At 39.0% G+C, this 25,078-nt stretch overlaps 1 protein-coding gene across 2 annotated transcripts in view; it reads left to right on the top strand.

Annotated features, from left to right (window-relative positions):
* Positions 1 to 13,985, top strand: part of LOC119725894 — a 39,070-nt gene extending 25,085 nt beyond the window's left edge. Inside the window, exons 15-25 of one of the 2 annotated variants that reach the window (XM_038197488.1) lie at positions 2,957 to 3,055; positions 5,122 to 5,493; positions 6,025 to 6,150; positions 6,730 to 6,846; positions 7,072 to 7,192; positions 7,677 to 7,748; positions 8,334 to 8,405; positions 8,702 to 8,773; positions 10,600 to 10,671; positions 12,455 to 12,547; positions 12,663 to 13,985. In XM_038197488.1, coding sequence (XP_038053416.1) covers positions 2,957 to 3,055; positions 5,122 to 5,493; positions 6,025 to 6,150; positions 6,730 to 6,846; positions 7,072 to 7,192; positions 7,677 to 7,748; positions 8,334 to 8,405; positions 8,702 to 8,773; positions 10,600 to 10,671; positions 12,455 to 12,547; positions 12,663 to 13,905 — 2,459 coding nt within the window. In that variant the 3' untranslated portion in view covers positions 13,906 to 13,985. The remainder of the gene's footprint in view (positions 1 to 2,956; positions 3,056 to 5,121; positions 5,494 to 6,024; positions 6,151 to 6,729; positions 6,847 to 7,071; positions 7,193 to 7,676; positions 7,749 to 8,333; positions 8,406 to 8,701; positions 8,774 to 10,599; positions 10,672 to 12,454; positions 12,548 to 12,662) is intronic. The other variant, XM_038197489.1, reaches the window with a different exon arrangement.
* The last annotated feature ends 11,093 nt before the right edge of the window (positions 13,986 to 25,078 follow it).

Below are 25,078 nucleotides of genomic sequence, written 5' to 3'. Positions count from 1 at the left end.
ACGACTTGAGACTTGACTTCACTTGAAAAAATGTGACTTGTGACTTGACTTGACTGGAATAAATTTGACTTGCTGATATTAACACGTTTCTTAATGTTAAAAAACAAAAACAAATGGGCGTTCGTGCGCACTGGCATAATCGGTTGAAAATAATGCAGATATACATAGCGAATCCTGAGCCTGCCACACGTCACATACATGACTAGCACTACGCGTGTTTTATGGACAACCACGGATCCTGTGTGTAGAATCCGTGGGACAACGTATCATACTCGACCTCGAAAATTGTGAGGTGACGTTTGTGCCGTGCGTAGTACATCCGTTGTTATAGGCTACACGTACACATTGAGTGGTTTACCGTAAGCGTGCCATATGCAACTGGGGTTTAAACGACTGGAAAACGGCTGCTACCCCCAATCCGCCATAAAGCAAAAAGATTCACATCATGGATTAAAGGGAAAATACAACATTTGCAAACATCAAAAAATAAAACTACCAAATCATTTTGAAATACCTTGATGGACTGTTAGTGAATGACAGTGTAAAGCATCCTGTAAAATCATGGCACCTGGTATACTGTCATTTTCAAGAAAAGTTGTATTTTTGTATCAATTTCCAACGCTGATCGGCCGATCAGCGTTGGAAAAAACTTGCTTTTTTTCAAATACTGGCCCCAATTGACCATCGCACTTGTTTTCAATCGATTACAAACCTATGAACGGGTACGAGCCAGCTAGACTGGTTCCCTGACCTTACAATTCCCCAATGTATGTAAATTGCTCTGTTTCTTCTTATATGGAGTCAGGGAACCAGACTACAGGAAAATGATTGTTTTTCTTGGTTTTTATAGCATTTTCGAACCCAAAACCTCAACAAAGTCAGTGTAGCTATATTTGCTATATATTTCCAACCCCCCAATTCCATCCATTTCTGAAAATTACAGCAAAAGCAAATGATGTATATTCCCTTTAAACGAAAATGTTCAGAAAGACATTTTGTCAGACGACCTTCAAAATTCAACATGATGGAACAAGTTTGAAAATGTTATATCAAAATGCATTTTAGACTCTTTAGATACAATTAAGGTGTTTGGGACAGGAGCTTTTAAAATTATGATTTTTAAAAAAAAATCTCCTTACATGATTCACGCTTTGATAAACCACTTTCCCATCTCTACTCCGGCTCCGTCGTCGAACACATACACTGGTTCCTCGTACGTAGTATATACATTTAATATTAAAAAAAAAATGACTCGAGACTTGACTTGACTTGAAAAAAATTGACTTGAAACTTGACTTGACTTGCTAAAATTTGACTTGGGACTTGACTTGAACTGGAAAAAAATGACTTGGATATCTCGGATATTCCGTCAGTTACCATCGGTGGAAAGGCACAATAAAGCAGTTTTTTTTTTAATTCGTATGTGCGAAACTCATTTTAAAAGAGTTATTACAAATCACCAGTTCTATTTAATAACTGAAGAAAAGCTTTGCCTGCCAAAGAGCAGTATCTCCATCAACTCCACTAGAACACAACACTGAGGCGGGAACTGCCCGGGCAAACCCAAGTCTATTAGGACCAAATCTTACAACTATTAGGATGGAGATGATCTTCTGACACCAAGGCTCTTCCCTAGACGAGTGACCACTCAGAGCAACCTCAAGGCTAAGGCTGCAGGTCCGTTTTTCATGAAAATATACCGCCAATTGTGAATGATTGTAAAATTTAATTAACAAAACGAAATAAACAAATTAACACGAAATACCTTACTGCATTGATAGGGAATGACAGCAGTCTACAGCATCCTGTAAAATCGTGGTCCTGGTGTGCTCACATTTTAGGAAAACATGGTATTTTTCCAATGCTGGTCGGCCATCTAACATTGGAGAAAACAGACTTTTTCTCAAAAGGTGCTCCTAATTTTTCCTTATTAGCTAATTAGCTATTCCACAATTTCTTTGAAAGCCTTCTAGACTGATTTTCTGACCTTACAATTCCCTAAAGTTTATAAATTGCTCCGATTCATTTTAAATGGGGTCAGGAAACCAGACTACAAGAACATGATTTGTTTTCTTGGTTTTTTTCACTATCTACAAGCCCAAAACGTGAAACAAGTCATTTTAAAATATGTTATAATTTGCTATAACATACTGAACCTCCAAATTCATTTATTTCTAAAAATTACAGCGAAAGCTAATGTTAAACATTCCCTTTAATTGCACAATAAACCTGTAACAAAGACATCTGAAACAAAATTGTCGGTAACCTCAATCAACAATGATAATGTTTTCAACAACAATCAATAAATGCAGTTATTGGAATTATAATGCTATAATTTGGGTGGCTATTTTATTACCAGGGTCATTTTAATTATTGGGGAGGTAATCCAAGCATATACTGCTCACAGCAGCAACGCACATCAGCAATTAATGTACAACACATCAGCAATGTACAACATGATAAACAATGTACAACACTACGTCCTTGTACTCCCAACGCATAAACCGTGTACTGTCCAGCATCAGCGACGTACATATATGGCAACTTTGTACTTGCAACACATCAGCTATACATGCCAGCGTAACTTAGCATAGCTCATACGACATTGTACAAATCGCGCATAATCATTGGGCAAACACAGAGCACAAGTTAACCTACTTCCGATCTGCTCGCTGTCGCGGCTCAACTCTAGCTCTTACAATCAACACGTGCATATCACCCAGGTAAGCACGCACAATGACACCGTGCAAAACGCATGCATGTACGGTACCTATGGGACTGTGTCAACCATTGCCACGCATGCATACACTTGTACACTAACGCTACCACAATACAAATGCATTGTGAATTCCTTCCAGCATCGTTTATCCTTTTTTTGGGAGGAGGAGCATTGTAAAGATCGGAACGTCAGCCGCCCTTTGGAGTGATATAAAAAACACAATCCTATTAATTTCAGTGACCTGTGACGATGGTCAGACGATGTGCGGCGAACCTGATACTCTGTGTGTAACAGAAAACGCTAGCGAGTATCAGAAATCGTATCTCTGTGGGGATGGTGAGTACGTGTACCTTAAATTGGAGCCACAAAACTGATAACAAGGCCATTGATGTAATTCTGTTTAAGATGTGAGACCAACGATGAATCCGACAAGAAACGACGTTTTCTCTTGTCAGCTCCTGTTTGACATCATCTTCCTTAAACATATAATTTACTTTTTAAATTCCAAATGCAATGAAGTTTTTTATGGAACTCATTCGGTGCAACCTTTTGTTTCTTTTAATTGTATGAAAACAATTTGACTTTCCTTTTTGGTTAATTTGATAAAAACTCGACTTTTTTAGACACACAAAATATTGTCCCACTCTCTGGACAACTGAGGGCGTTATTGCTGTTATGTCGTTTCAGGAAGACACTGTTCAGTTAAAGGATTTTCTATTAAAGTTGTGAACCCAAACATTTACTTATTGAAATGACCTCCAACCATGTACTAACGCAACTAATCACCAAAGAAAATATATACAACAGAAGAGTATCCCAAATTCTGGCAACTTCTTTTCCAAATGTTGCTCATATATATGAACATTTTGCATTGACCTTAAAATGACAAAATTAACTTTATAAAATCACATAAATATGAAGGTTCAAGCTAATCAGACTTGCAGTTCAGAAGATAAAGGACTTTAAAATATGCACATTTAAGATAACGTCGCGTGACCCATGATGACATCAGCATGACCTCACTCTTCTACATAGGTTTTACTTATAATGTCTTTGCCTATATGACTTTGTTTTATGTCAAAAGTGGAGGCTGGGATAAAACATGCACAAAGTCTTTGGGATCAGGTAAACAAAAAAAAAACAAAAAAAAACCAAATCTTTGTCTGATGGATGGACAGAACATAATAGGGCTTTTCCGCATTGTCTTTTTATGAGTTTATGTTTTGTTTCCGTTCATATTCAGTCAGGTAAATTATATGCAAGAACATAGTTCCATGACATATTAAGCTGCATTGTAGTTCTCCAAACTTGGGCCTTTAAAATAATTGTTGCACCTTTAGAATGACGTCTCATGATACAGTATGATGTCAAAATGACGTAACTCATTTTAATTTGTATTTGTCTTTAACACGTCCCTGTCTACGAACATAATACGTTCCAACTCAGTCGGACTTACATTTTTCCAGATATCTAATCTTAAAACATAAACCTTTAAGATGACGTCATAACACCACTGATGACATCAATTCGACATCACTTTTCTTGGGCCAACCTTACTTTGGTATCTTGAAGTCAAACTGATTGCATTTTTGGTCAAATGTTGCTAGTACAAAACGTGTAAAATGTTCAAAAAGTTACTTCGGATTTTGTATATAAGTAACAGTATCTACCTACCCGCCAGGATTCACGACAATCAGACTTGCCCGAATACGGGTTTCGAAAAATGGCAGTTTTGAAGACGTCATTATGACCGCATATTTTGTAAAATTTTGTGCATAATTCTAGAAAACCTAATACAAAAACAATTTTGAATTTTGTATATAGGCCTACGGTTCGAGAGACATGGTGATAATCTTAAAATCTTTAAAATCTACTTAAAATCACAATATGAAGTCATAATGACATCACCTTAATTTTAACCCAATCTGACGTTTCAACCCGATCGGACGTATAGTTATCTCCATATAATGGCTTTAAAGTATGAACCTTTATGATGACGTCACTAAACCCATGATGAGCCATCATGACGTCACTCTTCCAAAGGTTGGTCTTACTTATAATGTATTTGCCCATGTTAATTTGTTGGGATATGAGTTTGTTTTATGCCAAAATTGAAGGGTAGAATCAAACGTATACAGAGTTTTGGGATTTTGGTCCCAAAAGAGAAAAAAAAAAGGAAAAGAAAGAAAGAAAGAAAGAAAAAACAAGACAAAACAAGGACTTTCCCGCTTTTAAGCAATCGAAACAAAAACGAAGGCTTTTCTGTAACTACATGCGGAACAGCGACACAAAATCAGAGGAAATACCAAAGCTTTGTTTTTCTACAACTATGCAGAAAATTAAAAAAATAAAAATAAATAAATTACAATATTTTATTTCTTATGACTGTCTCTTTGCACCAGATATCTGCGGAAAGAGGAAAATGCACCTGGGTGAGAATATTCCACACACTTTGACTTCTCCGAATTACCCTAACGACTACCCCAACGACGTGAACTGTGTGTGGGAATTTCAAGCTTCACGGGAGTTTTCAGCCATTGTCGTGACCATCTTGGATTTCCAGACCGAATCGAAATACGATAAGGTCAGAATAGGAGGACCGGGACTGTATCTCGGCGATATTGCTGAAGGTTCCACTAACAGTATAATCATAACCGGAACAACACACATCACTACGGTAACCTCACAGATATCTACGGTTAACGTCACCCTAACCACCGACTGGTCAATTACGAAAAAAGGATTCCAAATGACGGTTGAAGCATTTAAATATTGTAAGTATACCTTCTTCCCCCAAGCTACCTTATACGTTAGCAAGGATGTGTCTAGGAGGTTGAAGACAAGAGGTGTACGTTGCAGTCCCATACTGACACCTGTACGAAAGTTTATTATGTAGATTGCTATAACAAATTTTGAAATCGGTCGTATTATTTTCCTCGGCCCCCCCCCCTCCGCAAACAGGTAATGGGTAAAATTTATTGCTTAATCATTCTACAAAAACACAATCCTCCCGCTTTCTTTCAACTTATATTTTACTCAGGAAGTTATTTCAAAGGTTTAAAAACGAGTTTTGCATACAATTCCTAGGAAAAAAAAATATGAATTAAAAAAAAAAAATTCATGCAAAATGTAAGCCTTTTACCAGAATAGAATAGTCTACTAGTTATAACAGTGGCATCCCATAACATTGGTTTTGGCGTCATCCTATCATACACGATCAAATTCTTTCAAACCGATCAGCCGAAGCGTTTCGGAGGTATTTTCGGATTTCCGATATAACTCATGTTTTTGTTTTCACTGGTCAGTTCCGCTGGGTGATTGTTCCGGTGATTTGGATCTACTGTGTGAAAATACAACAATCTGCATAGCACCAGATGGGGTTTGTAATGGTTTCAAGGACTGTGCCTTTGGATTCGACGAGCAGCAATGCTGTAAGTTTTGCCATAGACTAAAGTTACTATATCCAGGTATGCCCACATTAGGCGTCCCTGCAGGTCCACATTCATATGTAACAGGAAATGATCACATTTGTCTGCCTTTTGCCACATATTTAAACAACCTTTCTCACGGCACAAGAAAGGCTGATGGCGTCGAATTGGATATAAACCTGAGCACAACAGACAAACTACGTGGCAGGGTGCTGACGTAAACAAAGGACGAACCTGTGTTAGTAGGAACTGCCCATATCTCTTTCCTTAGTGATTGGGACGGACTCATATACTGCCCGGGGCGCCACGCCTCCTCCACAGCGAGTTTGTTACCAATGACCTAATTGCTTGACAATGACGTAATTTAATTAATACCATTGGATAGATGACATCCTTACCTTTTCTATAGTAGTTGGCTATATCTGAAGTATTCAGTACATTTCTGATAATTTACATTAAATGTTTGGTATACTTTACTGCTGAGACAGCCTGTACTTCTGACGAACCTGAGCGGACAGAAGCCATGTTACTGAGTAGTTAAAATCAACCTGATTATCTCCCCACCATTTTGTTTGTTTCCAGACACAATCGATTGTTCTGGGTTCTTCCAATGTAGTAGAAGCAGGGAATGTATATTATGGGATAAAGTCTGTGATGGAACCGATGATTGCTTGCTCGGTGATGACGAGATTCGCTGTGGTATGTAGCCCTCACTGCACTTTATCAAAACATTTGTCTTGGAATTTTCTCAGACGTTTTGCAGCTAGTTGTGGGAAATCAAACAACTACTGTGAAAACATGTGTGATCAGTAACATTCAAAGGGCATTTTGATTATCGATACATTGTATGTGTATCCTAAAAGGGTTCTTCTTATCTTTCCCTAAATTGGATTAGTTTATGATTTGTTTGTGTTTTCGTTTTAGATGTAAATCGTTGTCCAAGTGGCTGTAAATGTTATTACAAGGATAACGCACTCTATGTCATTTGTCAGTCGGGATGGTCGACGGACACACTTGGAAACATGGCAGCCACTACCGAAGTGCTGTAAGTGCGTTTTACATAATACATGAATCAATATTGCATAGAAAAGATCTACAAACTTCTCAAAAATTGTTTACAGCTTAAACACGGCTGTGAGTTATTCAGCCAAATTGAAGCAAGGTATAGGTTTCCTTAACACAAATTTCCTAGAACAATTATTAATTTCATCGCACACTTTCTTGGAATCAAATATGGTTTTAATTTCTAATATTCCCGAGAAATTTTCTGGAAGGGCACTCGATGTGTTTCTAACAACTAACGTCCCTTGTTTGTTTTAGTTTCATTCTGATAGAGGGTGCAAGGGAAGGGGCATCGACTTTTAAGGAGGGGGCGTGCCCCCTTAGTTACTCCACAAAACCGACAGCGACATTTATATCACTGTACAGTTTTCCCTTTAGTCGATCAAATTACATAGAACTCATGTTGCTGTTGGTATTTTGCGACTGTTATTCAAAAACGGTGACTTATGTCACTTCTTTTCCATCAGTGAGCTGTCTTCTGGGTTTATTAACGTCCTTGAGCCCGGCCTGTTTAAACGGTTCTTCAAGCTTCAAGCTCTGTAAGTAGTGCAATTGTTTCTTGTGTGTAGCTGCGGCATTGAAGATATCCCATTGAGTGCAAACAAAGTCAGAATGAGCTTTTTTATGGAGTAACTTTAGGTATTATCATTGAAATGGAGCAAATTGGGTATTCAGTATTATTTTCTAACGTTTGTGATTGCATTTCCTATTCTGAGTAGAATTTGCAAGCACTTAAACAATGATCGAAAACCCGACTGGAATCCCCTGATATCAGTGGAATGGATTTGGTCAACAAAAAGTAGACATTGTAGTGAAACACTATGAAGGGAGGCACGAAATTCCAGCATGGTTACGAATCCATCTGTAAAAAAAATCATGAAAATAGTTTTAATAAAAAAATGCTTCTTTAATGTTGACACAACCAAACGAAGACATTTAGTATACTAGTAGAAAGCAAGTATTTCACTATCAATCAGAAACATGAATGGTGTGAGAATTCACTTATTCCCTGAACTAAAAAAACATTTTGTCTTTGGCAAAGTTGTTCTCGTTATGAATTAAATTTTTTGTTCCTTTTTTTCCTTCTATTTTCACTAATACATTTTATGGTATATGCTTTGCAGGTACCTCACCGACAATCACATCCAAAGGATACCACATTGGTCTTTCGACGGCTTGCAGAATCTGCTTTGGTTGTAGGTCTATTTAAATGCGATGCTTTTATCAACCCTACATTGATAGGCCTACATTGCGGTCATTTTCTCATGTTGTAGCCATCATACTACATGGAAATATTTGAAAATGAAATTCCTCAGTTAACCTCATCCCTGACAATTGTAGAATTTGTAGTTGGTCTTTGATTAAATTTTGTTTGCCTTTAGTGCAGTCCCCTTGAGTTAATACGTGTTAAAGCAGGATACCAAGATACCAAATCGCTTTGTGCCTTCATTAAGTTTATAGAAAGTTTGTTACTTTTTCATCACCTTCGCAGGAACATATCACTGAATGATTTCACCACTTTGGAAAGTAATGCCTTCCAGGGTTTACACAAGTTGCAAGGGATGTAAGTGCGATTTTTTCCAGATACATTGTCTGTAACACATCAGGACTAGAGGCATACATTCCCCTTCCCCGTTATTTATTATATTTCAATAATAGTGTAACGAACAGATTATGCAGCACTTTTCTAGTCAATGCCGTTGCTCTGGGACACCGGCGTAGGGTCTAACTTCGGCGGCGCCCACCCCATCTGGTTTTAGGTCTGGATGGCGCGCGCTCCGGAAATAGGCTCTGTATATAAATAGGGTTTTTCTCTTGTTCACTCACGCCGCTAGGGCTTGGCAAGATTCCAGGGTTGGGTAAAGTTGTGACATTGTAATAGATTTTGTGAAGCTGTGCTTGTCTATGCTGGGAATGATCAGTTGTGGTACTGGTAGCAGTGTGGCAGGTTAATCGCAGAGTTCTTCTTGCTGCATATATGAGAGTTTCTTCAGAAGTTGGGAATCCTGTGTTGTTGTTCTTTTTTCTTGCATTTTGACGGATTCGGAGGACAATGGCCCAAACAGTTATTGTTACAATAGCTCCCAAACTTTTCGAGGCTTATACTTTTATAAGGGGCCACTATGATTTCGAAATCAACCCTTAACAAAGACAACTTTGGTAATTTCAATTAGGTTATTTTTATAACACCAAAACAATGGAATTGTATTTATGCATTTTTAAACTAAAGAAACCTTTAATTTGTATTAAATATAAGTGATTTAACATCACATCATATTATTAATATCATATATTTTTGCATGAAAACAAAGTGTACTAAAATGTTTCAAAAGAAGACCTTTTAATGGGTGGCTTTTATTGCCACTTTAAACACGTGGGTAAAAAAAGCGAAACAGTTTGGTTTTTAATCTTGTTTTTAATATGCATCTTTTTAAGTGCCCCTTTTTATGAGATATGAATAGGAATATGGAAATTGGTGTTTTTTTTTATAATTGATGAAAACAAATTACCTTTTTGGGCGGGGGGGGGGGGGGGGAATAGTCTAAGTATCACGCGTACTCCACGGAGCCCTATCTCTTTCCGTCGAACGTTATGACATATCCCGAAATGCAAATTTATGCAAGCCGCGTGCCAGCCAATCGGAGTCGATCTTACTAAATTGCGACGCCATTTCATTCCCAAATCAAGACTAACGCTGTGATTGGTCAATTCGAATGCAGTGTTTTGTAATACAACAACAGCCGGGAGCGCATTCGCGTAACATGATACCGAGCGCCGCGCGCTGTGACAGTTTTTTTAAATCTATGTCTATGACGCGCAACGGGTGAATGACCGAAGACCCGATAGGCCTATAGAAAGCGCCTGCTGATTGGTCTAAATCTAGGAAGTCAAGAGACGGGGTCTTGCCTAATTAATCAGCAAATCTGTTCGCGCGTAATAGACCACGTAGACTATTGGGGGGGGGGGGGGGCAGCCAAAACAATGTTCCTCGCGTTTTATCCTTTACATTTTCCACCATTATTCTTCATTTCATTGTTGCTTATATTTGCAGTTCTGCAGACATTTGAACCTTACTGTTATAGTGTGGTTCACTTAGCTCCAACTGTTAAATAGAAAACAATGTTGAAGTTGCTAGTTCCGTGCTGTCCTCTCAGCCAAATAAAACTATAATTCCATGTTCTCCGTATGGTTTACATGGAGCTATTTGTTCTGAAATGATAGGTATCATGCCTTTGATGAAATTGCAATATACGGTATGTCTCGAGCTTTTATTTGATTTAATTCAAATGCTGAGTTGTCTTTCTGCATGAAAGGCTATATACCAATACTTCGTTTACAAAGAAACTAATCATATCTTCCTCAGTCCCTGTGTTCTTTTATTTTTTTCAGAGTCATATCTCACGTTCCCCTGTTAACCATTGAGGAATCTGCATTCAACGGACTGCAGGAGTTACGAACATTGTAAGTATTCAAGGTTCATTTAATTGTAATAGACCATGAACGGCGATACCGGGAAGGAGGCCATTTGCTCTCCATCCAACACTCAAAAGGCGTCCCCGATTAAATGTTCCCTGTGTATACCCATTTTAGCAGAATTACCTAGATTGCAGGAATGTCACCACTGTGTAGCACTTACAACTGCGCTCCAAACACCCAATTTACGTTATAATTCAACAAAACATAACATACAGGAACGGGTGTAATTTTGCTTGTGTACTCATGTAAAGGCATATGCAAACATACTTAAACAGCACCTCTTTAGCGTACCGAATTAAGTGTGACGTCATTTAGAACCAGGAAGTGCAGTACAAACGTGCTAGTACGCGCGCGTGTTGGTTCACGGGCTGAATCCACTGATCTCTATATAAAGACTGGATAGCGGATATGCATACAACATTCACACAGTAGACTTTGCATATTGACCAATTCGCCCCCGGTCTCACAAAGATGGCCGCGTATAACACGAACGTTCTACGCGTAAATACGCGCATTTTGGTCACGTACACATATTATGATGTTCTAAAAGGGACACATTTCCGTAGTGATTATTATTTCAAAACGCCGAAAAAGTGATATTTGCGGCATTTTAATAACCACGACATTAGAAAAACTGTAGTTAACCTTGGTCAGTGGTGGTGGTCAAAATATAAGTCAAGTGAACCGCGACGTTACAAAATAAATCATGCTGTCTATAAAAACGGCAACTTGTCCTTTGTAGATCACCAGCCGGTCTCACCAATATGGCGTCAAATTCGTACATTGTGCGGCTCTGTATTAGCTATCCAGTCTTTATATAGAGATCAGTGGCTGAATCACGCGCTTATGACTTTTACACACATTTTGTGCGCGTGATGTATTCACTTCGGTACCAAAATATCAACTTGGTGACCTGACCAGTTCACTACTTCGCTTTTCAAATTGGCCAAGTTGCTGGTTCCTTCAATTACTTATAGGTAGTCACTGCTGCTGCAATATTATACAAATATTGAGTGGCTCAGAGTACAAGTGGAGAAATATTATCGCAAGGTAAAATCTTGACTTTTGGAGTTCACGAGGCGATTGAAGCCGAGTGAACTGGAAAAGTCCAGATTTTACCGAGCAATAATATTCCTCCGATTTCACAGTTCGAAGTCACTCAATATTTGTTTTATATAACTGACATATAAATACTTGTCATTTGATATACTTGATCTTTTATTTCAATACAAAATTGGTGGAAAATGTGTTAACTCTCTTCTAAACCACCCCTTAGCGAAAACGTTTGAACCCAACTCTGTAGCGCTGGCTCTTTGGAATAATACACGCTACGCGGAACGCTGAACGCGCACACCAACATGCATTTGCCCACAAATACCGCGTCATGGAATAAGAATGATCCTTATTTTTCGATAGTATTTCCCATTCCCCATGAGCAAATGGGACCTTTTGAGCCCCGTCGGTGAATGAGAGTAATAACAAATGTCACTTGATGTGAGTTCCACCAATTAAATGACAAGGATCTGTATGTCGGTTTTATAAAGTTTAATGATGAACTGCAGGAAGTAGAGGCGTGAGCGTCTCCCAAGGCCAGCCATCCCTTCCTTAAATTTAACGATACCATAAGAAAGCACACACGTGGAAACAGAATCGCGTCCCCTTAATTATGTGATTGTAAAATGTAATTGAAAATTCCCATTTGAGTAACTTATTATCGGTAATGAGTTTGTTTTATTAAGTCAAACGGGGTTGTATTATTTCCTTCTAGAGTGTTGATTCGCGGAAGGTTTGCGCATGCTCAGGATGAACCTGTAAATATTCACCCTTCTGCTGTTCTGGACCTAACAAACCTTCAAACATTGTAAGTATTTGCGATTTTTTTCGCGAATCGGACAAACTGTGCAACACGAATAACATAGATTCAGTGACCAAGTTACTCTAATAATATAACAATTTCTCTGTCAACTTGTACGTAGATATCTCGATGACCATCGACTGTGCTGCGAGTTCCGAAAACGCGAAACATTCGACGTTGACAATTGTTTCACCACCGAACAACAGTCGCCCCTTTTCAATTGCGGAAGTCTCATGCAGAACACATTTCTACGGGTTTCCATGTGGTTCCTGGGTCTGAGCGCTGTCATCGGTAATCTAGGAGTAGTTGTTTGGCGGTCCTGGACATCAGTGAACGGAAATCTTGGTCACGGTACCAAATACGTAAACAATTTCCTCATTTTGAACTTGGCCGTTTCCGATTTTCTGATGGGAATATACATGGTGATAATCGCTGCAGCTGATGTCTCTTTCGGTGAAGCGTACTATATGGTAGCTTCCGAATGGAGACTGAGTGTTGTCTGTAAGCTTGCTGGTGTCATGTCAGTTTTGTCCAGTGAAGCAAGCGTGTTCTTCATTACACTCATAAGTCTGGACCGGATTTTATGCATAGGTTTCCCTCATGGGAGAGTTCGGTTAGCCAAGTCAAAAGCTCGACGTGCTGCCTTAATTATTTGGGTAGTAGCGTTTGTATTAAGCAGCCTACCGACAATTCTAATTGGTTCGGACACAAATTCTGATATTTACGGTCTATCCGACGTCTGTATCGGCCTTCCTCTCATAACTAAACCCGCCAGTTACGCTCTCAAAGAAGATGACATCGGTAACCCACTTGGTAGCCAGAGTTTTAAAATTCCAATCCCCCAGGATCACAGGCCAGCTTGGGTCTACTCCATCGTACTCTTCCTCGGCGTGAATTTGCTCTGCTTCCTAACCGTCGCCCTTTGTTATGTCTTTATCTTTATCAAAGTCCGAGATTCCTATCAACGAGTTCGAGGCTCGAGGAGCCGAGGCTCAACAGTTCATCAGGCCGACAGGAAGGAAATAAACATGGCGCTCAGGATGGCTGTGATAGTTGGGACCGATTTCTGTTGCTGGATGCCTGTCATTGTCATGGGTCTTCTCTCTCAGAGTGGTGCCGTTACCATTCAACCACACATGTACGCCTGGACTGTGGTCTTCATTCTCCCCATCAACTCCTCCCTCAATCCGTACCTGTATACAATATTCAGCGTGGTTTCAATTCGCTGTTCCACGAACGGCAGCAGTTCTACCAAAACTACCTCGGCATTACGTACCAAGGGCAAGAACAAGAACCAGGTAGCAGATACCGTCGTCGCTTGTAAATGTGCCCACTCCTGTCCCGAGAGTGAAACACATTTGTAGTGAGCCGGAAAAAAAGCTAAAATACGGAGTGAGTCAAAAAAGCGGAACCCAAACCTCAAACAATATATTTCATATTTACAAAAATATGTAGCACCAACATTAATAATGACTGGAAAGTCAATTTCATAAGCTACTCTTTTTTTTGAAACAATTCTGAAATTGCTCAATCCGTTAAAAAAATATCACTATTTTTTTTTTTATATCTAAGACGGGCCTTTAAAGACTTTGTTGAATATTTTTAACTTTAAGTTGAGGTTTTATCGCTGGTGAAGTTAAAAGACAATTGTGACGACGATTCTTGCAATCGCATTTTTTTTGGGACGAGGCAGGTTTTAGGGTCATTGTGTTGAAATGGTCATATTCTTTGAACGGATTCAGCCATTTCAGTTGTTTTTTTCCCATCTAACAGTAGCTTATAAAATTGGCTTTCTATTCGTTATTATTTTCTGTGCTACACATTTTTTGAAATATGAAATATAATTTTTCGGGTTTGAGTTCCTGAATCCTGAATCTCCAGAACACATTTGTTTAATATTTCTTAACGTTACCCGGAGAAATTAAATGCAGATTAATGTAAATATTTATTTGTGGCTAAATACGTTAAGATCGGCTCTCTTTATATTTCATATAATAATATAATGATTAAGCGCAGTTTAATCGGGCTTATGTACGCGCTGACACCGAGAAAATTTTGCGAAGATCCCTCATGTGGTTGTTTACGATAACGTCACGCGCTGAACGCGTGAATAGCTGGCGGTCATTGGTGGAAGGTTCTACCACTACACGTAGTAGCACGCAGTAACGTAGCGTCACGATATTCCGGATTCCATGCCACTGACTGGAGAAAAGGCAACATTTTCGCCGATGAAATTTTACCCACTACCAACCGTTTTTCCCCTGTTCTTCTCTCTTTTGGGTTCAGAAGCTCCGCTTTTTTGTACTTGTTTGGCGTGTTTTCCCAGCACACAAACACTGGTTCTATCTGTCTATCACCGTAATTATCTCGGCTTATTCCTGGAAATGTTATATGATTCTATCAAACAGTTTTATGTTGTGTTCTGAGTTGTTACGAAGGTTATATTAAAATAATTATGTATCATTAATATTTAGATTTTTCTGGTACGTCAGAGGAAGTGTTAAATTTTTTTTAAAATAAAACATAATCTTAAATCTGAGTGGGAAGAAGTAATAAATTATATGTATGTATTTGGTTAAATTCCAAACGTCTTGAATCTGAGTAGGAAGAAGTAATACTGTGTTGATTTGTTATGGCAACTAGGCTTCACTTTGAAAAAAATGTAATATTGCCGTGGAAACAAATTCAATCTTTCAAATGAACCTTTTTTTGCAATGTTTGTATAAATTTGCATAAACTTTAATATTAAATAAAATATAAAATAAAATATAAATAATATACAATTTTAATTGTAAATAAAATATTAAGGACTCCTGAACCCTAACTGGAGACTGGCTGGATCAGTTAGATGAGTATTTATTTTGAGTTCGAGTTACGCCAGTCCATGAATATATTTAATATGAATGAGTGAAGTTTATTCGAAAGACTGCACGCCAGCGCGTGCTTTACAAGCATCATGACGGGATGCTCACAAGATTAAAAGATTATGAAGCTTTGCGTCAAAAGTAGATTTATATCGTACACTTTCCGATTTTAATTCCATCGTGTATTTCGTGTTTTGACTTCCGTTGCGAATTAATATGTCCCATTCTCCTAAGAAAATAGCCCACCCTTTCTATTTTGTAATCATAGTACTAGTTATATATTGCATTTTGAACGGGTATCACATACTGTAACACAAACACTGATTTAAAGTTGTACACCATTTATAATAGTTGCTTTACAATCATTGCAGTAATCCCATATATTTTCATTTCATTTCATTGTGTAGTATTATATTTGTAATGTATTGTATTTGTTCAGGTGTGTAGTTATTTGTAGTGTAGCAGGACCCCGACGAAGACCAGTTTTAAACTGTGTGGGCATACCCTGTGTAAAGAAATATAATAAATTAATAAATAAAGTTTGGCGAAGCATCTAATTGCAATAACTAGTTGCAATGTGCAAGATTTTTGAACATGTAGTAATCCAGTACCTCGGCAAGAGAGCAGAAAGTGGGAGCGTACTGATCGATGCCACGCGGACGAGGTAATGGGGCTTGGGGAAAGCAATGATCAAAACTCCTGAAGGACCATAGCACATGTATACATAATACGACCATGTAGCAGTTAAGTGATACCATTACAGCTCCATGCTCATACTCAGGATTATCTTTGGGAAAATGAAGGCACGACGACACGTTGGAGGTGCAAACAGGCAGTGAAGTTCGGAGTGAAAATATCCTTGTTTTAATCTAAAGATTTAATTCAATAACCGTGATTTTTTTTAAACCCCAGAATGGCCTCTTTCCGTCGATGACGTTATAGAAAACAACAATAATGGTCAATGAACGTCAATTGGTGGGAAGTTTTGTAGTGAATGTATATAAAGTAACCTACGTGTGTTCACGACCATTATGCCCGTTTGGTCGAATACGTCCTACAACAGATTTTGACGAGCGACGACTGTTCACGACCATTATGTCCGTTTGGTCGATTACGTCCGACAACAGATTTTGACGAGCGACGCCCAATTGTGTCCGACCCATTTGTCCGACAGCCGATTATGTCCGACCCATTGTGTCCGATAGCCGATTATGTCCGACCCATTATGTCCGACAACCGATTATGTCCGACAACCGATTATGTCCGACCCATTATGTCCGACGGCCGATTATGTCTGACCCATTGTGTCCGACGGCCGATTATGTCCGACCCATTGTGTCCAACGGCCGATTATGTCCGACCCATTGTGTCCAACGGCCGATTATGTCCGACCCATTATGTCCGACACATTGTGTCCGATGGCCGATTATGCCCGACCCATTATGTCCGACGGCGATTATGTCCGACCCATTGTGTCCGACGATGGGATACGTCTGACCTACATTGTATTTAGATGGTCGATTACGCCGGATTTACTCGGTTGTGTAATGACATTATTAAGTTATCTTTGGATTGCAACTGCAGTGCGCGCGCAAAAATACCTTGAAAAATTCTGAAAATATCTCCACGCAGAATCTGAGTCCAACAAAAGTTGACGTACAAAATTCCGTAGGGCTGTCTAAGAGGAGTAGCTAACTTGCAAACGGCGATAGGTCAATCGGGCGATGTACATTGCAGTGCGCCACCAAGACTTTGCCACAGAGAATTCATTTTGCTTAATGCATTGTGGGAGATGGTGGGCAAATTCGCAGCGCGAGACATTTGAAATTGTTAGTTTGTCTGGTCAGTAGTTTTGTATTGCGTATGATTCGATTATATATTTGCCCTTTTCTTTTCTTTTTATGGTGTTCTTTGTAAAGGCGGCGGAACGCTGTGCCCAAATCTATAACAAATTAGCTGAATCATCCAAATTGCCAGAATTGTCTGTCCGCCCCTCGTTTCTACCCGCTTGTTTTGCCCACGGTTCGTGGGTAAAAGTGATTCATCTTGACATGATGACGCACAAATGTTAAATGCAATACCCGAAATCAAATCATCTAATAATAATATCTTTATTTTTAATAAACTATCTATTTCCAGACGTGTCAAATGATGTTCACTTGAAACAGCATCGGAGACCAGAAACAAAAAAGACCTCTATTTGCGAGATAGAGACATCTCTTTTAGAATATTAGACAACAAATATCTTTATTGACATAGCGTTGTAGCCCTCTCTGTTTGGTGATAATTTGGATTTTTTTTTTTGCGTGCCGTAGGCAGCGCCCTCTTGCGGCAGGCGATCGCGTACTTATTAAACAACTTTCTTTTAGCTTCGCCGCGTCGGAACCAGCACCACGTATGAGTCAAAAAAGAAATTGTTTTTTTTTTGGCGAAGTGGACGACTGATTTCTGCCATTTTGTGACGTGTACCCTAACCCGATTATGATACAGCGATGATAATGTGGATGTTGATGATAGTGATATTTAAAGTGGATGATTTGTATATTTACTCTAATTGATCTTATTGGCAAGAATTAAAAGGCCAATTTAATTTTAAAATGTGTCAATTGCGTTTAATTATTTCTGTTATCAATATTTAAAATACAATTACTACTGTTATCAATATTCAGAATACCCAAAAGTCGTCAGTGGCTTTAATATTTTTAGTGGGACTGTCCATATTAATTTTGGGTCATAAGGTTGCTTCGAAGTAGCTACCAGAAGGGCAAAAATAGCCCAAAGGTCAACGTGTACCTACACATTTTCGCCACTACAGATTCCCTTCTCCTCTGTATATTCCAAAACAAATCCTCACTCCTGATGAAAGGTCATATCCATAAAAAAGGTTAACGCACAACTTAAAAAGACGTAATTTTTTTTTTATTGTACCCTTATCATTTTTTTTCTTTAGATTATCTCCAATTTAAGGTCTCTCACTTTGAAAATTGTGCTCCTCCGTTTAAAGGAAAAATCTCCAGATCTTTACTACTTTTATGCACATAAATAATCGATAGTTTTTTTTCCTTTGAGAAACAAAATTCTCCAAACCACATTTCCATACTACAAAAGAAAAATGCCCTAAATTACTGTAAAAAACTATTTAAGTGAACGAAATTACACAAATATTGAATGAAAAGAAAAGCAATGACAATTCATGTAGTATCCACTAGACTACATCAATGACTCCTTTCACTGAGTTGTGTTATTCATTATAATGCACATGTATTGTGCCATACAATGCAATTATCCATGTAGGACCGATTTTGTGGGATAAAAAAGCTTGCCTCTGGTCAATGCAGGGTGCAACCCTGCAAAAAAGTCTCATAGACACTTGTGCTAAATGCGCATACTTCAAAATTCTTTTAAAAATACCTAGAACTCTTACAGGTATTCAAGCTGCACAGAAAAATGATGATTAATGTTTCATATTCTTTTCATTTTTGGAGGGTTGACTATTGACTTTTCGAGATTTTCTCACCCAAAGAACACGACCCCTATTTTCTCCAAAGCGGAAAAGTTTGCCATCTTGAAATACGATCCCTCCACAACTTTCGAGCCCAATAGCATCCAAAATGCTCAGAATTGGGAGCCTTAAGTCCGGGCCAGAGGTTCATTTCCATGTCTCCTCAATTCCAAAATTTTATGGCTCTAAAACTGTCTAATATAGAATATTTTGAGGGTATAACTTGTATTCATGAGTTCGGCGGACGGATTTTTGGCCTATTTACAGGCGTGTAGTGTACCCTGCAGTCCTCGGTACGCCCTGGGGATAGAGCGCCCTCATTCGAGCGTTGCTTCACGGGATATTTTATAACATTAACAGGGTCCCGATTCTAATCATTGTTGCAAATTGCACTCAGTGATGCAATTGCGCTGTATGCAGAGATTCCTTTATAGAATGCAAAACATAATAAGAACATTGAAAAAAAAACCCACTTATGAGAGTAATTAGAGCCCAAAATAGAATGAAATTATGATAAATATTATGACAACAAGCTTTCAGAGTTTACCGGAGAAAATTGGGTCAGTGAAAATCACTTTTATGAGTGAGTGCTTCTAAATACGGCCGCATTGTCACATTACGGGGTAAAGATAAGACTCGTCTTCCACATTATCAGCAATGTAGACCTACATGCAATTTAGACAAAATTATCGATCGACCGTCGGACACAATGGGTCGGACATAATCGGCAGTCAGACTAAATGGGTCGGACATAATCGGCCGTCGGATGTAGTATCCTTGCGTGAAAGCTATGTATAGGCACCACGTGCTCGGAAACCACACACCCAAACCCAGACATTACCTCATCCACACTGGAATGCATGAACCCCAACTTACTAAATGAATAATGAATAAGGCCCCAACTTGGATCAGATTGCACCCTAGAACAGTGTAGCCCTTTGATAAGCATAGAACCTCATGTGGTGTACTGAGATGTACTGAGACACAATAAACCAAGCAAGCATCGAAGCAACAACTACTATCCATGTGCTAGTGACAAGCTCACAGCATTACTTTGGCGACGAGGATTCAGGAACAAAATTGGGGGGATATATCAACATATCAACTTCCCAAGATGGCACGAGGCACCAAAGCTGCCTCAGACCACCTCTAGACATATGGCAGATCACAACCTTGCCGAAAATATTCTCCGCACCGCGGATCAGAGCATTCCGCAAAAACGCCTACTACAAGATCCAGTCATGACCCTCGTGATCATCCGAGCAACAGCAATTCAAGCCACTTCGCAAAAATCTACTCGAGTACGGAACAGCAGACGGGCGCCACACATGTTCATCAGGCCAACGCCATCATCAGCAACGACCCACCAAGCTCTCCGGATAGCGACTCCGAAGATGACTACGTGTTCTAATCGAACATGATTCAACCAACCACCAAGTGTGTTATCAACAACACCGAAGAACAACAAGCGTGTTAATCACAACACCAAGAAATGAACAAGCGTCAAGTCTGACTAACAAACGAATGAGCGTCAACTCTGACCAACAAACAAACGAACTTCACTCTGAACGACAAGCATTTACGAGTTATGGTCTCGGTCTCGGACTATCCGGTCTCGACTACAACACTGGGGTGGACGCTTTTGCACAGAACTGGACAAATGAAAACGGCCTCCTGGTCCCCTCCCCCATATTTCTTATACCCAGCGTACTTAGGCATCTTTATTCGTGCGAGGGCAAGGGGTTTTGAGTTTGGCCATGGTGGCCATCCTCCTCATTCTGGCCTACTCTGGTCCTGCTATAGAGTTTGGATAAAAGGAAGTTTTGCTGTAGAGGGGTCACAGGTTCTGCAACTAGGAAGGAAAAGGAATTCAATTTTTGGGTCGGACAGTTTCCATGGCAAAATGTGTGTTATTTACATTGACTGTACGAATGAGTGTAATTAATATGTCACTTAAAATATATTCTTGTTGTTTTCCTTATGTGCATTAGATTATTTACAAACAGAGATATTGGAAAGAGTTTCCAAGTGAAATTGCAGAATTCAAGCACATTATCTTTCGCGATCTTTTGTTGTCTAAAGGAGAGGGCACCATCAACGGATATCTCTACAAGTGCAGAGTTTTCTTTTCATGGCTCAACGATATTAAAATCCCAATAGTACTTCCAATCCGTAAGGAAATAATCGCAGCGTACATAGCAGATATAAGTAGTTCTATGAATTCTGACAGCACAATAATTAACACCGCAGCAGCCCTAAAATTGTTTCATTAGTCAATTCAAAACTTAATCCTTTAGACTCATCGATAGTTGAACAGATCTTATTTGCTCAAAAGAGAAAACGTAAGAGATAAACCACCACATCAAAATGAACCAATATCCTTAGATCTGCTAAAAGCAATAGTCGAACATTATGCAAAGCCCCATAGTTCCCCGATGCAAATGAGAACGGCTTGCTACGTTTTACTCCAATTCACACTTCTGTTTAGACATGACAAACTGGCCCAACTCAAGACCAGCCACATAAAGCAATTGCCGGACGGCAAAGGTTTGGAAATTTACATTCCAAAGGTCTAAAACAGATGTTTTTAGAGATGGTTCCGACACGTTAATTTTTGATAATAAAGAGGAGTATTCACCAGTACAAGCTCTGCATAGATACATGTCAAAATGTAGTCTTCACTTCGGAGAGGATGAGTTTGTATTTACGGCTCTGTCATATCAGTCAACTACAAAGACAAATTAAGTAAAACTTAATGCATTTTATGGCTGACTGGTCTCGCTGTTAGCACAGTGTAGCAGGTTAAGAAGGGCGAGCTGTGCAACGTGGCAGACAGTGTAAGATTATATAATAGCGAAGTAAATGGAAATAAAATGGTGCACATAGGCTACTAGATGATTTTTTGATCATTATAACGTCACCACAAACAGGCCAACGTAATTTAGAGGGTTTTCAAAGATTAGCTGAAGATTTAGGAATTCCACTTGCGCCAGAAAAAACAGAAGGCCCCTCAAGTTGCCTTACATTCGCAGGAATTGAATTAGACAGCAACACAATGTCTGCACGCCTGCCAGCCAAAAAGTTGACAAAAGCAATCGGCTTAGTCAGTGAAGCCTTAACGAAAAATAAATTGAAGCTAAAAGAGTTGCAGTCCATCATAGGTTTTCTTAATTTTGCATGTAGAGTAGTAATCCCAGGAAGGGCGTTTTTGAGAAGACTGATTAATTTAACAATAGGTGTGAAAAGCAAACATCACTTTATACGTATTAATTCTCAAGCTTAAAAAGACTTACGAGCTTGGCTTTTTTTTAAAAACAATTCAATGGGAAAACGTTTTTTTATTTCAGAAGTTTGGTTACCAGCACACACACTGCATTTGTATACTGATGCATCAGGTTATGTTGGTTACGGAGCGGTCTTTAACAAACAGTGGTTTTTGGGGAAATGGCCAGAAGCTTGGGCCAGAGAATGTATTACGTTAAAGGAATTATATCCAATACTGGCGGCCGTGAGTGTATGGGGGCGATTCTTTGCAAACAAGAGGATTATGATCCACACGGATAATGCTGCGTTAGCTACCATCATAAATACTAACACTTGCAAGGAAATGAAAGTGATGGTACTTGTACGTAGATTAGTAGTCAATTTAATGACGTGCAATATTCAATTGAAAGCAAAACATTTACCAGCAATAGATAATATTCTAGCGGATAAATTATCTCGTTTACAGATCAAAGCATTAAAAACGTTAGCCCCGTGGGCCGAGAAACATCCACTAACGCTCCCGGCCGAACTACAGCCGCAAAACTGGTTCCCGGACTATTAAAATTGCTAACTAATTCGATGTCGACGTCAACATGGAAAACGTATCAAAGGGCTCATACGGGGTATTAATTGATTTTCTACAGAAGTATGGGTTTAAAAAGTTACTACCATTGTCTCCGATTATCATTGACTAATTTGTTACACACTTAAACGAGTGCAACTACGCTGCTAGTACTATTGTCACATTTCTAGCAGCCATTAATTACTTACATAAGTTGTACAGTTTACCAGAACCAGGCCAGTCATTTCTGGTTCGAAAAGCAGTATTGGGGTACAGAACAACAAACCTAGGCAGGACATACGACTGCCGATCACATTACAACTGCTACAAAAAATTACATCAGCACTAGAGCACTGTGCGAAATCAAGGTATCAAAACTTGATGAACCGCAGCATGTTTTTGTTGGCCTTCGCAGCATTCTTACGAATATGGGAAATGACCGTTTCAAATCAAAACACAGCCAATGTGTTAAAAATAGATAACATATACAAAAGCCAAGATGGCGAAGGTGTACGATTAGTTTTTGAACACTACAAGCATTCCGAAGGAAAACAGGCCAGTACAGAAATTTCACGCAAAGGAGATGATGTATGCCCAATCAGAGCATTGTCAGATTACATGTCCAACGAATGTCATTTAATTCAAAGTTCTTGTACTGCTGGCCAATCGGCCAACCAGTGAAACGAACCGAGTTTGCCTGTATATTGCAAAAGACGGTGAAATTTATAGGATTAGACCCACATGCATATACGGGCCACAGTTTCAGAATAGGGGCCGCATGCCATGCCCTTTCCCGTGGCTTCTCTGACCCACAAATTAGGGAGATGGGAAGGTGGCATTCGGATGCATTCAAAAGATACATCAGGTTATAGGATAGAGAAAGCCTAGGGTATAGTACAGTGCGCCAAGCGAAACGGCGTCAAGAGTGTTTTGGGGGGAGCTGCCCCGCGCAAAATAAATAATTAATTAAATAAATAAATAAATAATAACAAAAACAAAAATATTGCGCAGTGCGACTTGTGGCGAGATGGCCCTCCAAAACAACCAAGAATAGGTTAAAACACAGAAGTAAAATCATAAGAGAATAGTTGACAAAAGATGAAGAAATATTACCTGTAAATAAATTACTAATTATATTAGCTTAGTTAGTACATGGAACAAAACATAATGTTAACAAAGTTCAGAACCAACCATAATTGAAAAGAAAAAGTGTTTGTATCCAAAGGTTGTAACCATGCAACAAAAATTAGTGATTAAATAAAAGAGGAAATATTTTCAGAGACAACAAATATAAAAGAGATCAGATGCCAAAGATGGTAATCTTAGTAGATATGTACTATGTTTAATTATCTCGTTAAGTAAGTAATATTTAATTTAATTGATTATTGTGTAAGAAAAAGAAAAGAAAGGACTCCTCAACCCCAAAAGGTCGAGCTATAGCTTATGATGCTTAATTGTGTGAGAGACAAGTAAAGCAATAAAGTCATATAAAACTATCTCGCAAAGACCTCTCAGCTACACCAGATGCAGGGAATGATAAACGCACTTAAGCAGCTTGGTGTAGCGGTATTATGATTAATATTTCGCCCTGCCCAAAGGCATATGAGTCTCCGGTAAAGGAAGAAACTAGGCAAGGGTTTCGTTTCTCCAGTCAGCTCAACCCTTTTAACTTGGAGGAAACTGCTCCTCTTTTTATTCCATCAACCATCGACGAAAATACAGCTCACACTCCCAAATCTTCTGCCTTGCATATACGCGTACCCCCCACCAATGTATACATTTGTAACAACTTGTCAGCGCGTCTCGCCCTTTGACCCATGACCCCGGCCAGTGGGCCCCAGGTGCACGGCCTATTATTAGCGCACGGGAATAAACAAAAGTTTAGCACAACATGCACCCCAAATAATCATTTCCCCACATTGGGATAGATAATCCAAATAAATATGGACTCCATAGCATGAGATCCGGAGGGTCCTCACACTTGGCCAACAAAGGGCCGTCTGAAAAATTACTTGTGGAGCATGCTAGATGGAAGACCCAAAATGCCAAAAAAAAAAAAAAAAAGGAAAAAGGGAAGTCTCACGAAGATAAATATTATCAAGTATCAAGACTATTCCAAAGTTAATGAAAAACTATGAATTTGTACTTTTTACTCCCGTAAAAGATTGCCGACCAAACTGCGTTAATTCGGCAATGTATATGAAGATAAAATGTAGATTAGGGGTATCAAGATTACTGCAAACTTAATGTTTCACGTAGATTACAAGTATCAAGATCACTCCAAAGTTAATCACAAATTATGAATTTGTACTTTTCACTCCTGCAGGAGGTTGGCACCATGATAC

This window comes from Patiria miniata, unplaced genomic scaffold (assembly GCF_015706575.1).
Source record: "Patiria miniata isolate m_02_andy unplaced genomic scaffold, ASM1570657v1 HiC_scaffold_19, whole genome shotgun sequence".
NCBI classification, from domain to species: domain Eukaryota; kingdom Metazoa; phylum Echinodermata; class Asteroidea; order Valvatida; family Asterinidae; genus Patiria; species Patiria miniata.
This window is presented reverse-complemented; position numbering and strand designations above follow the sequence as displayed.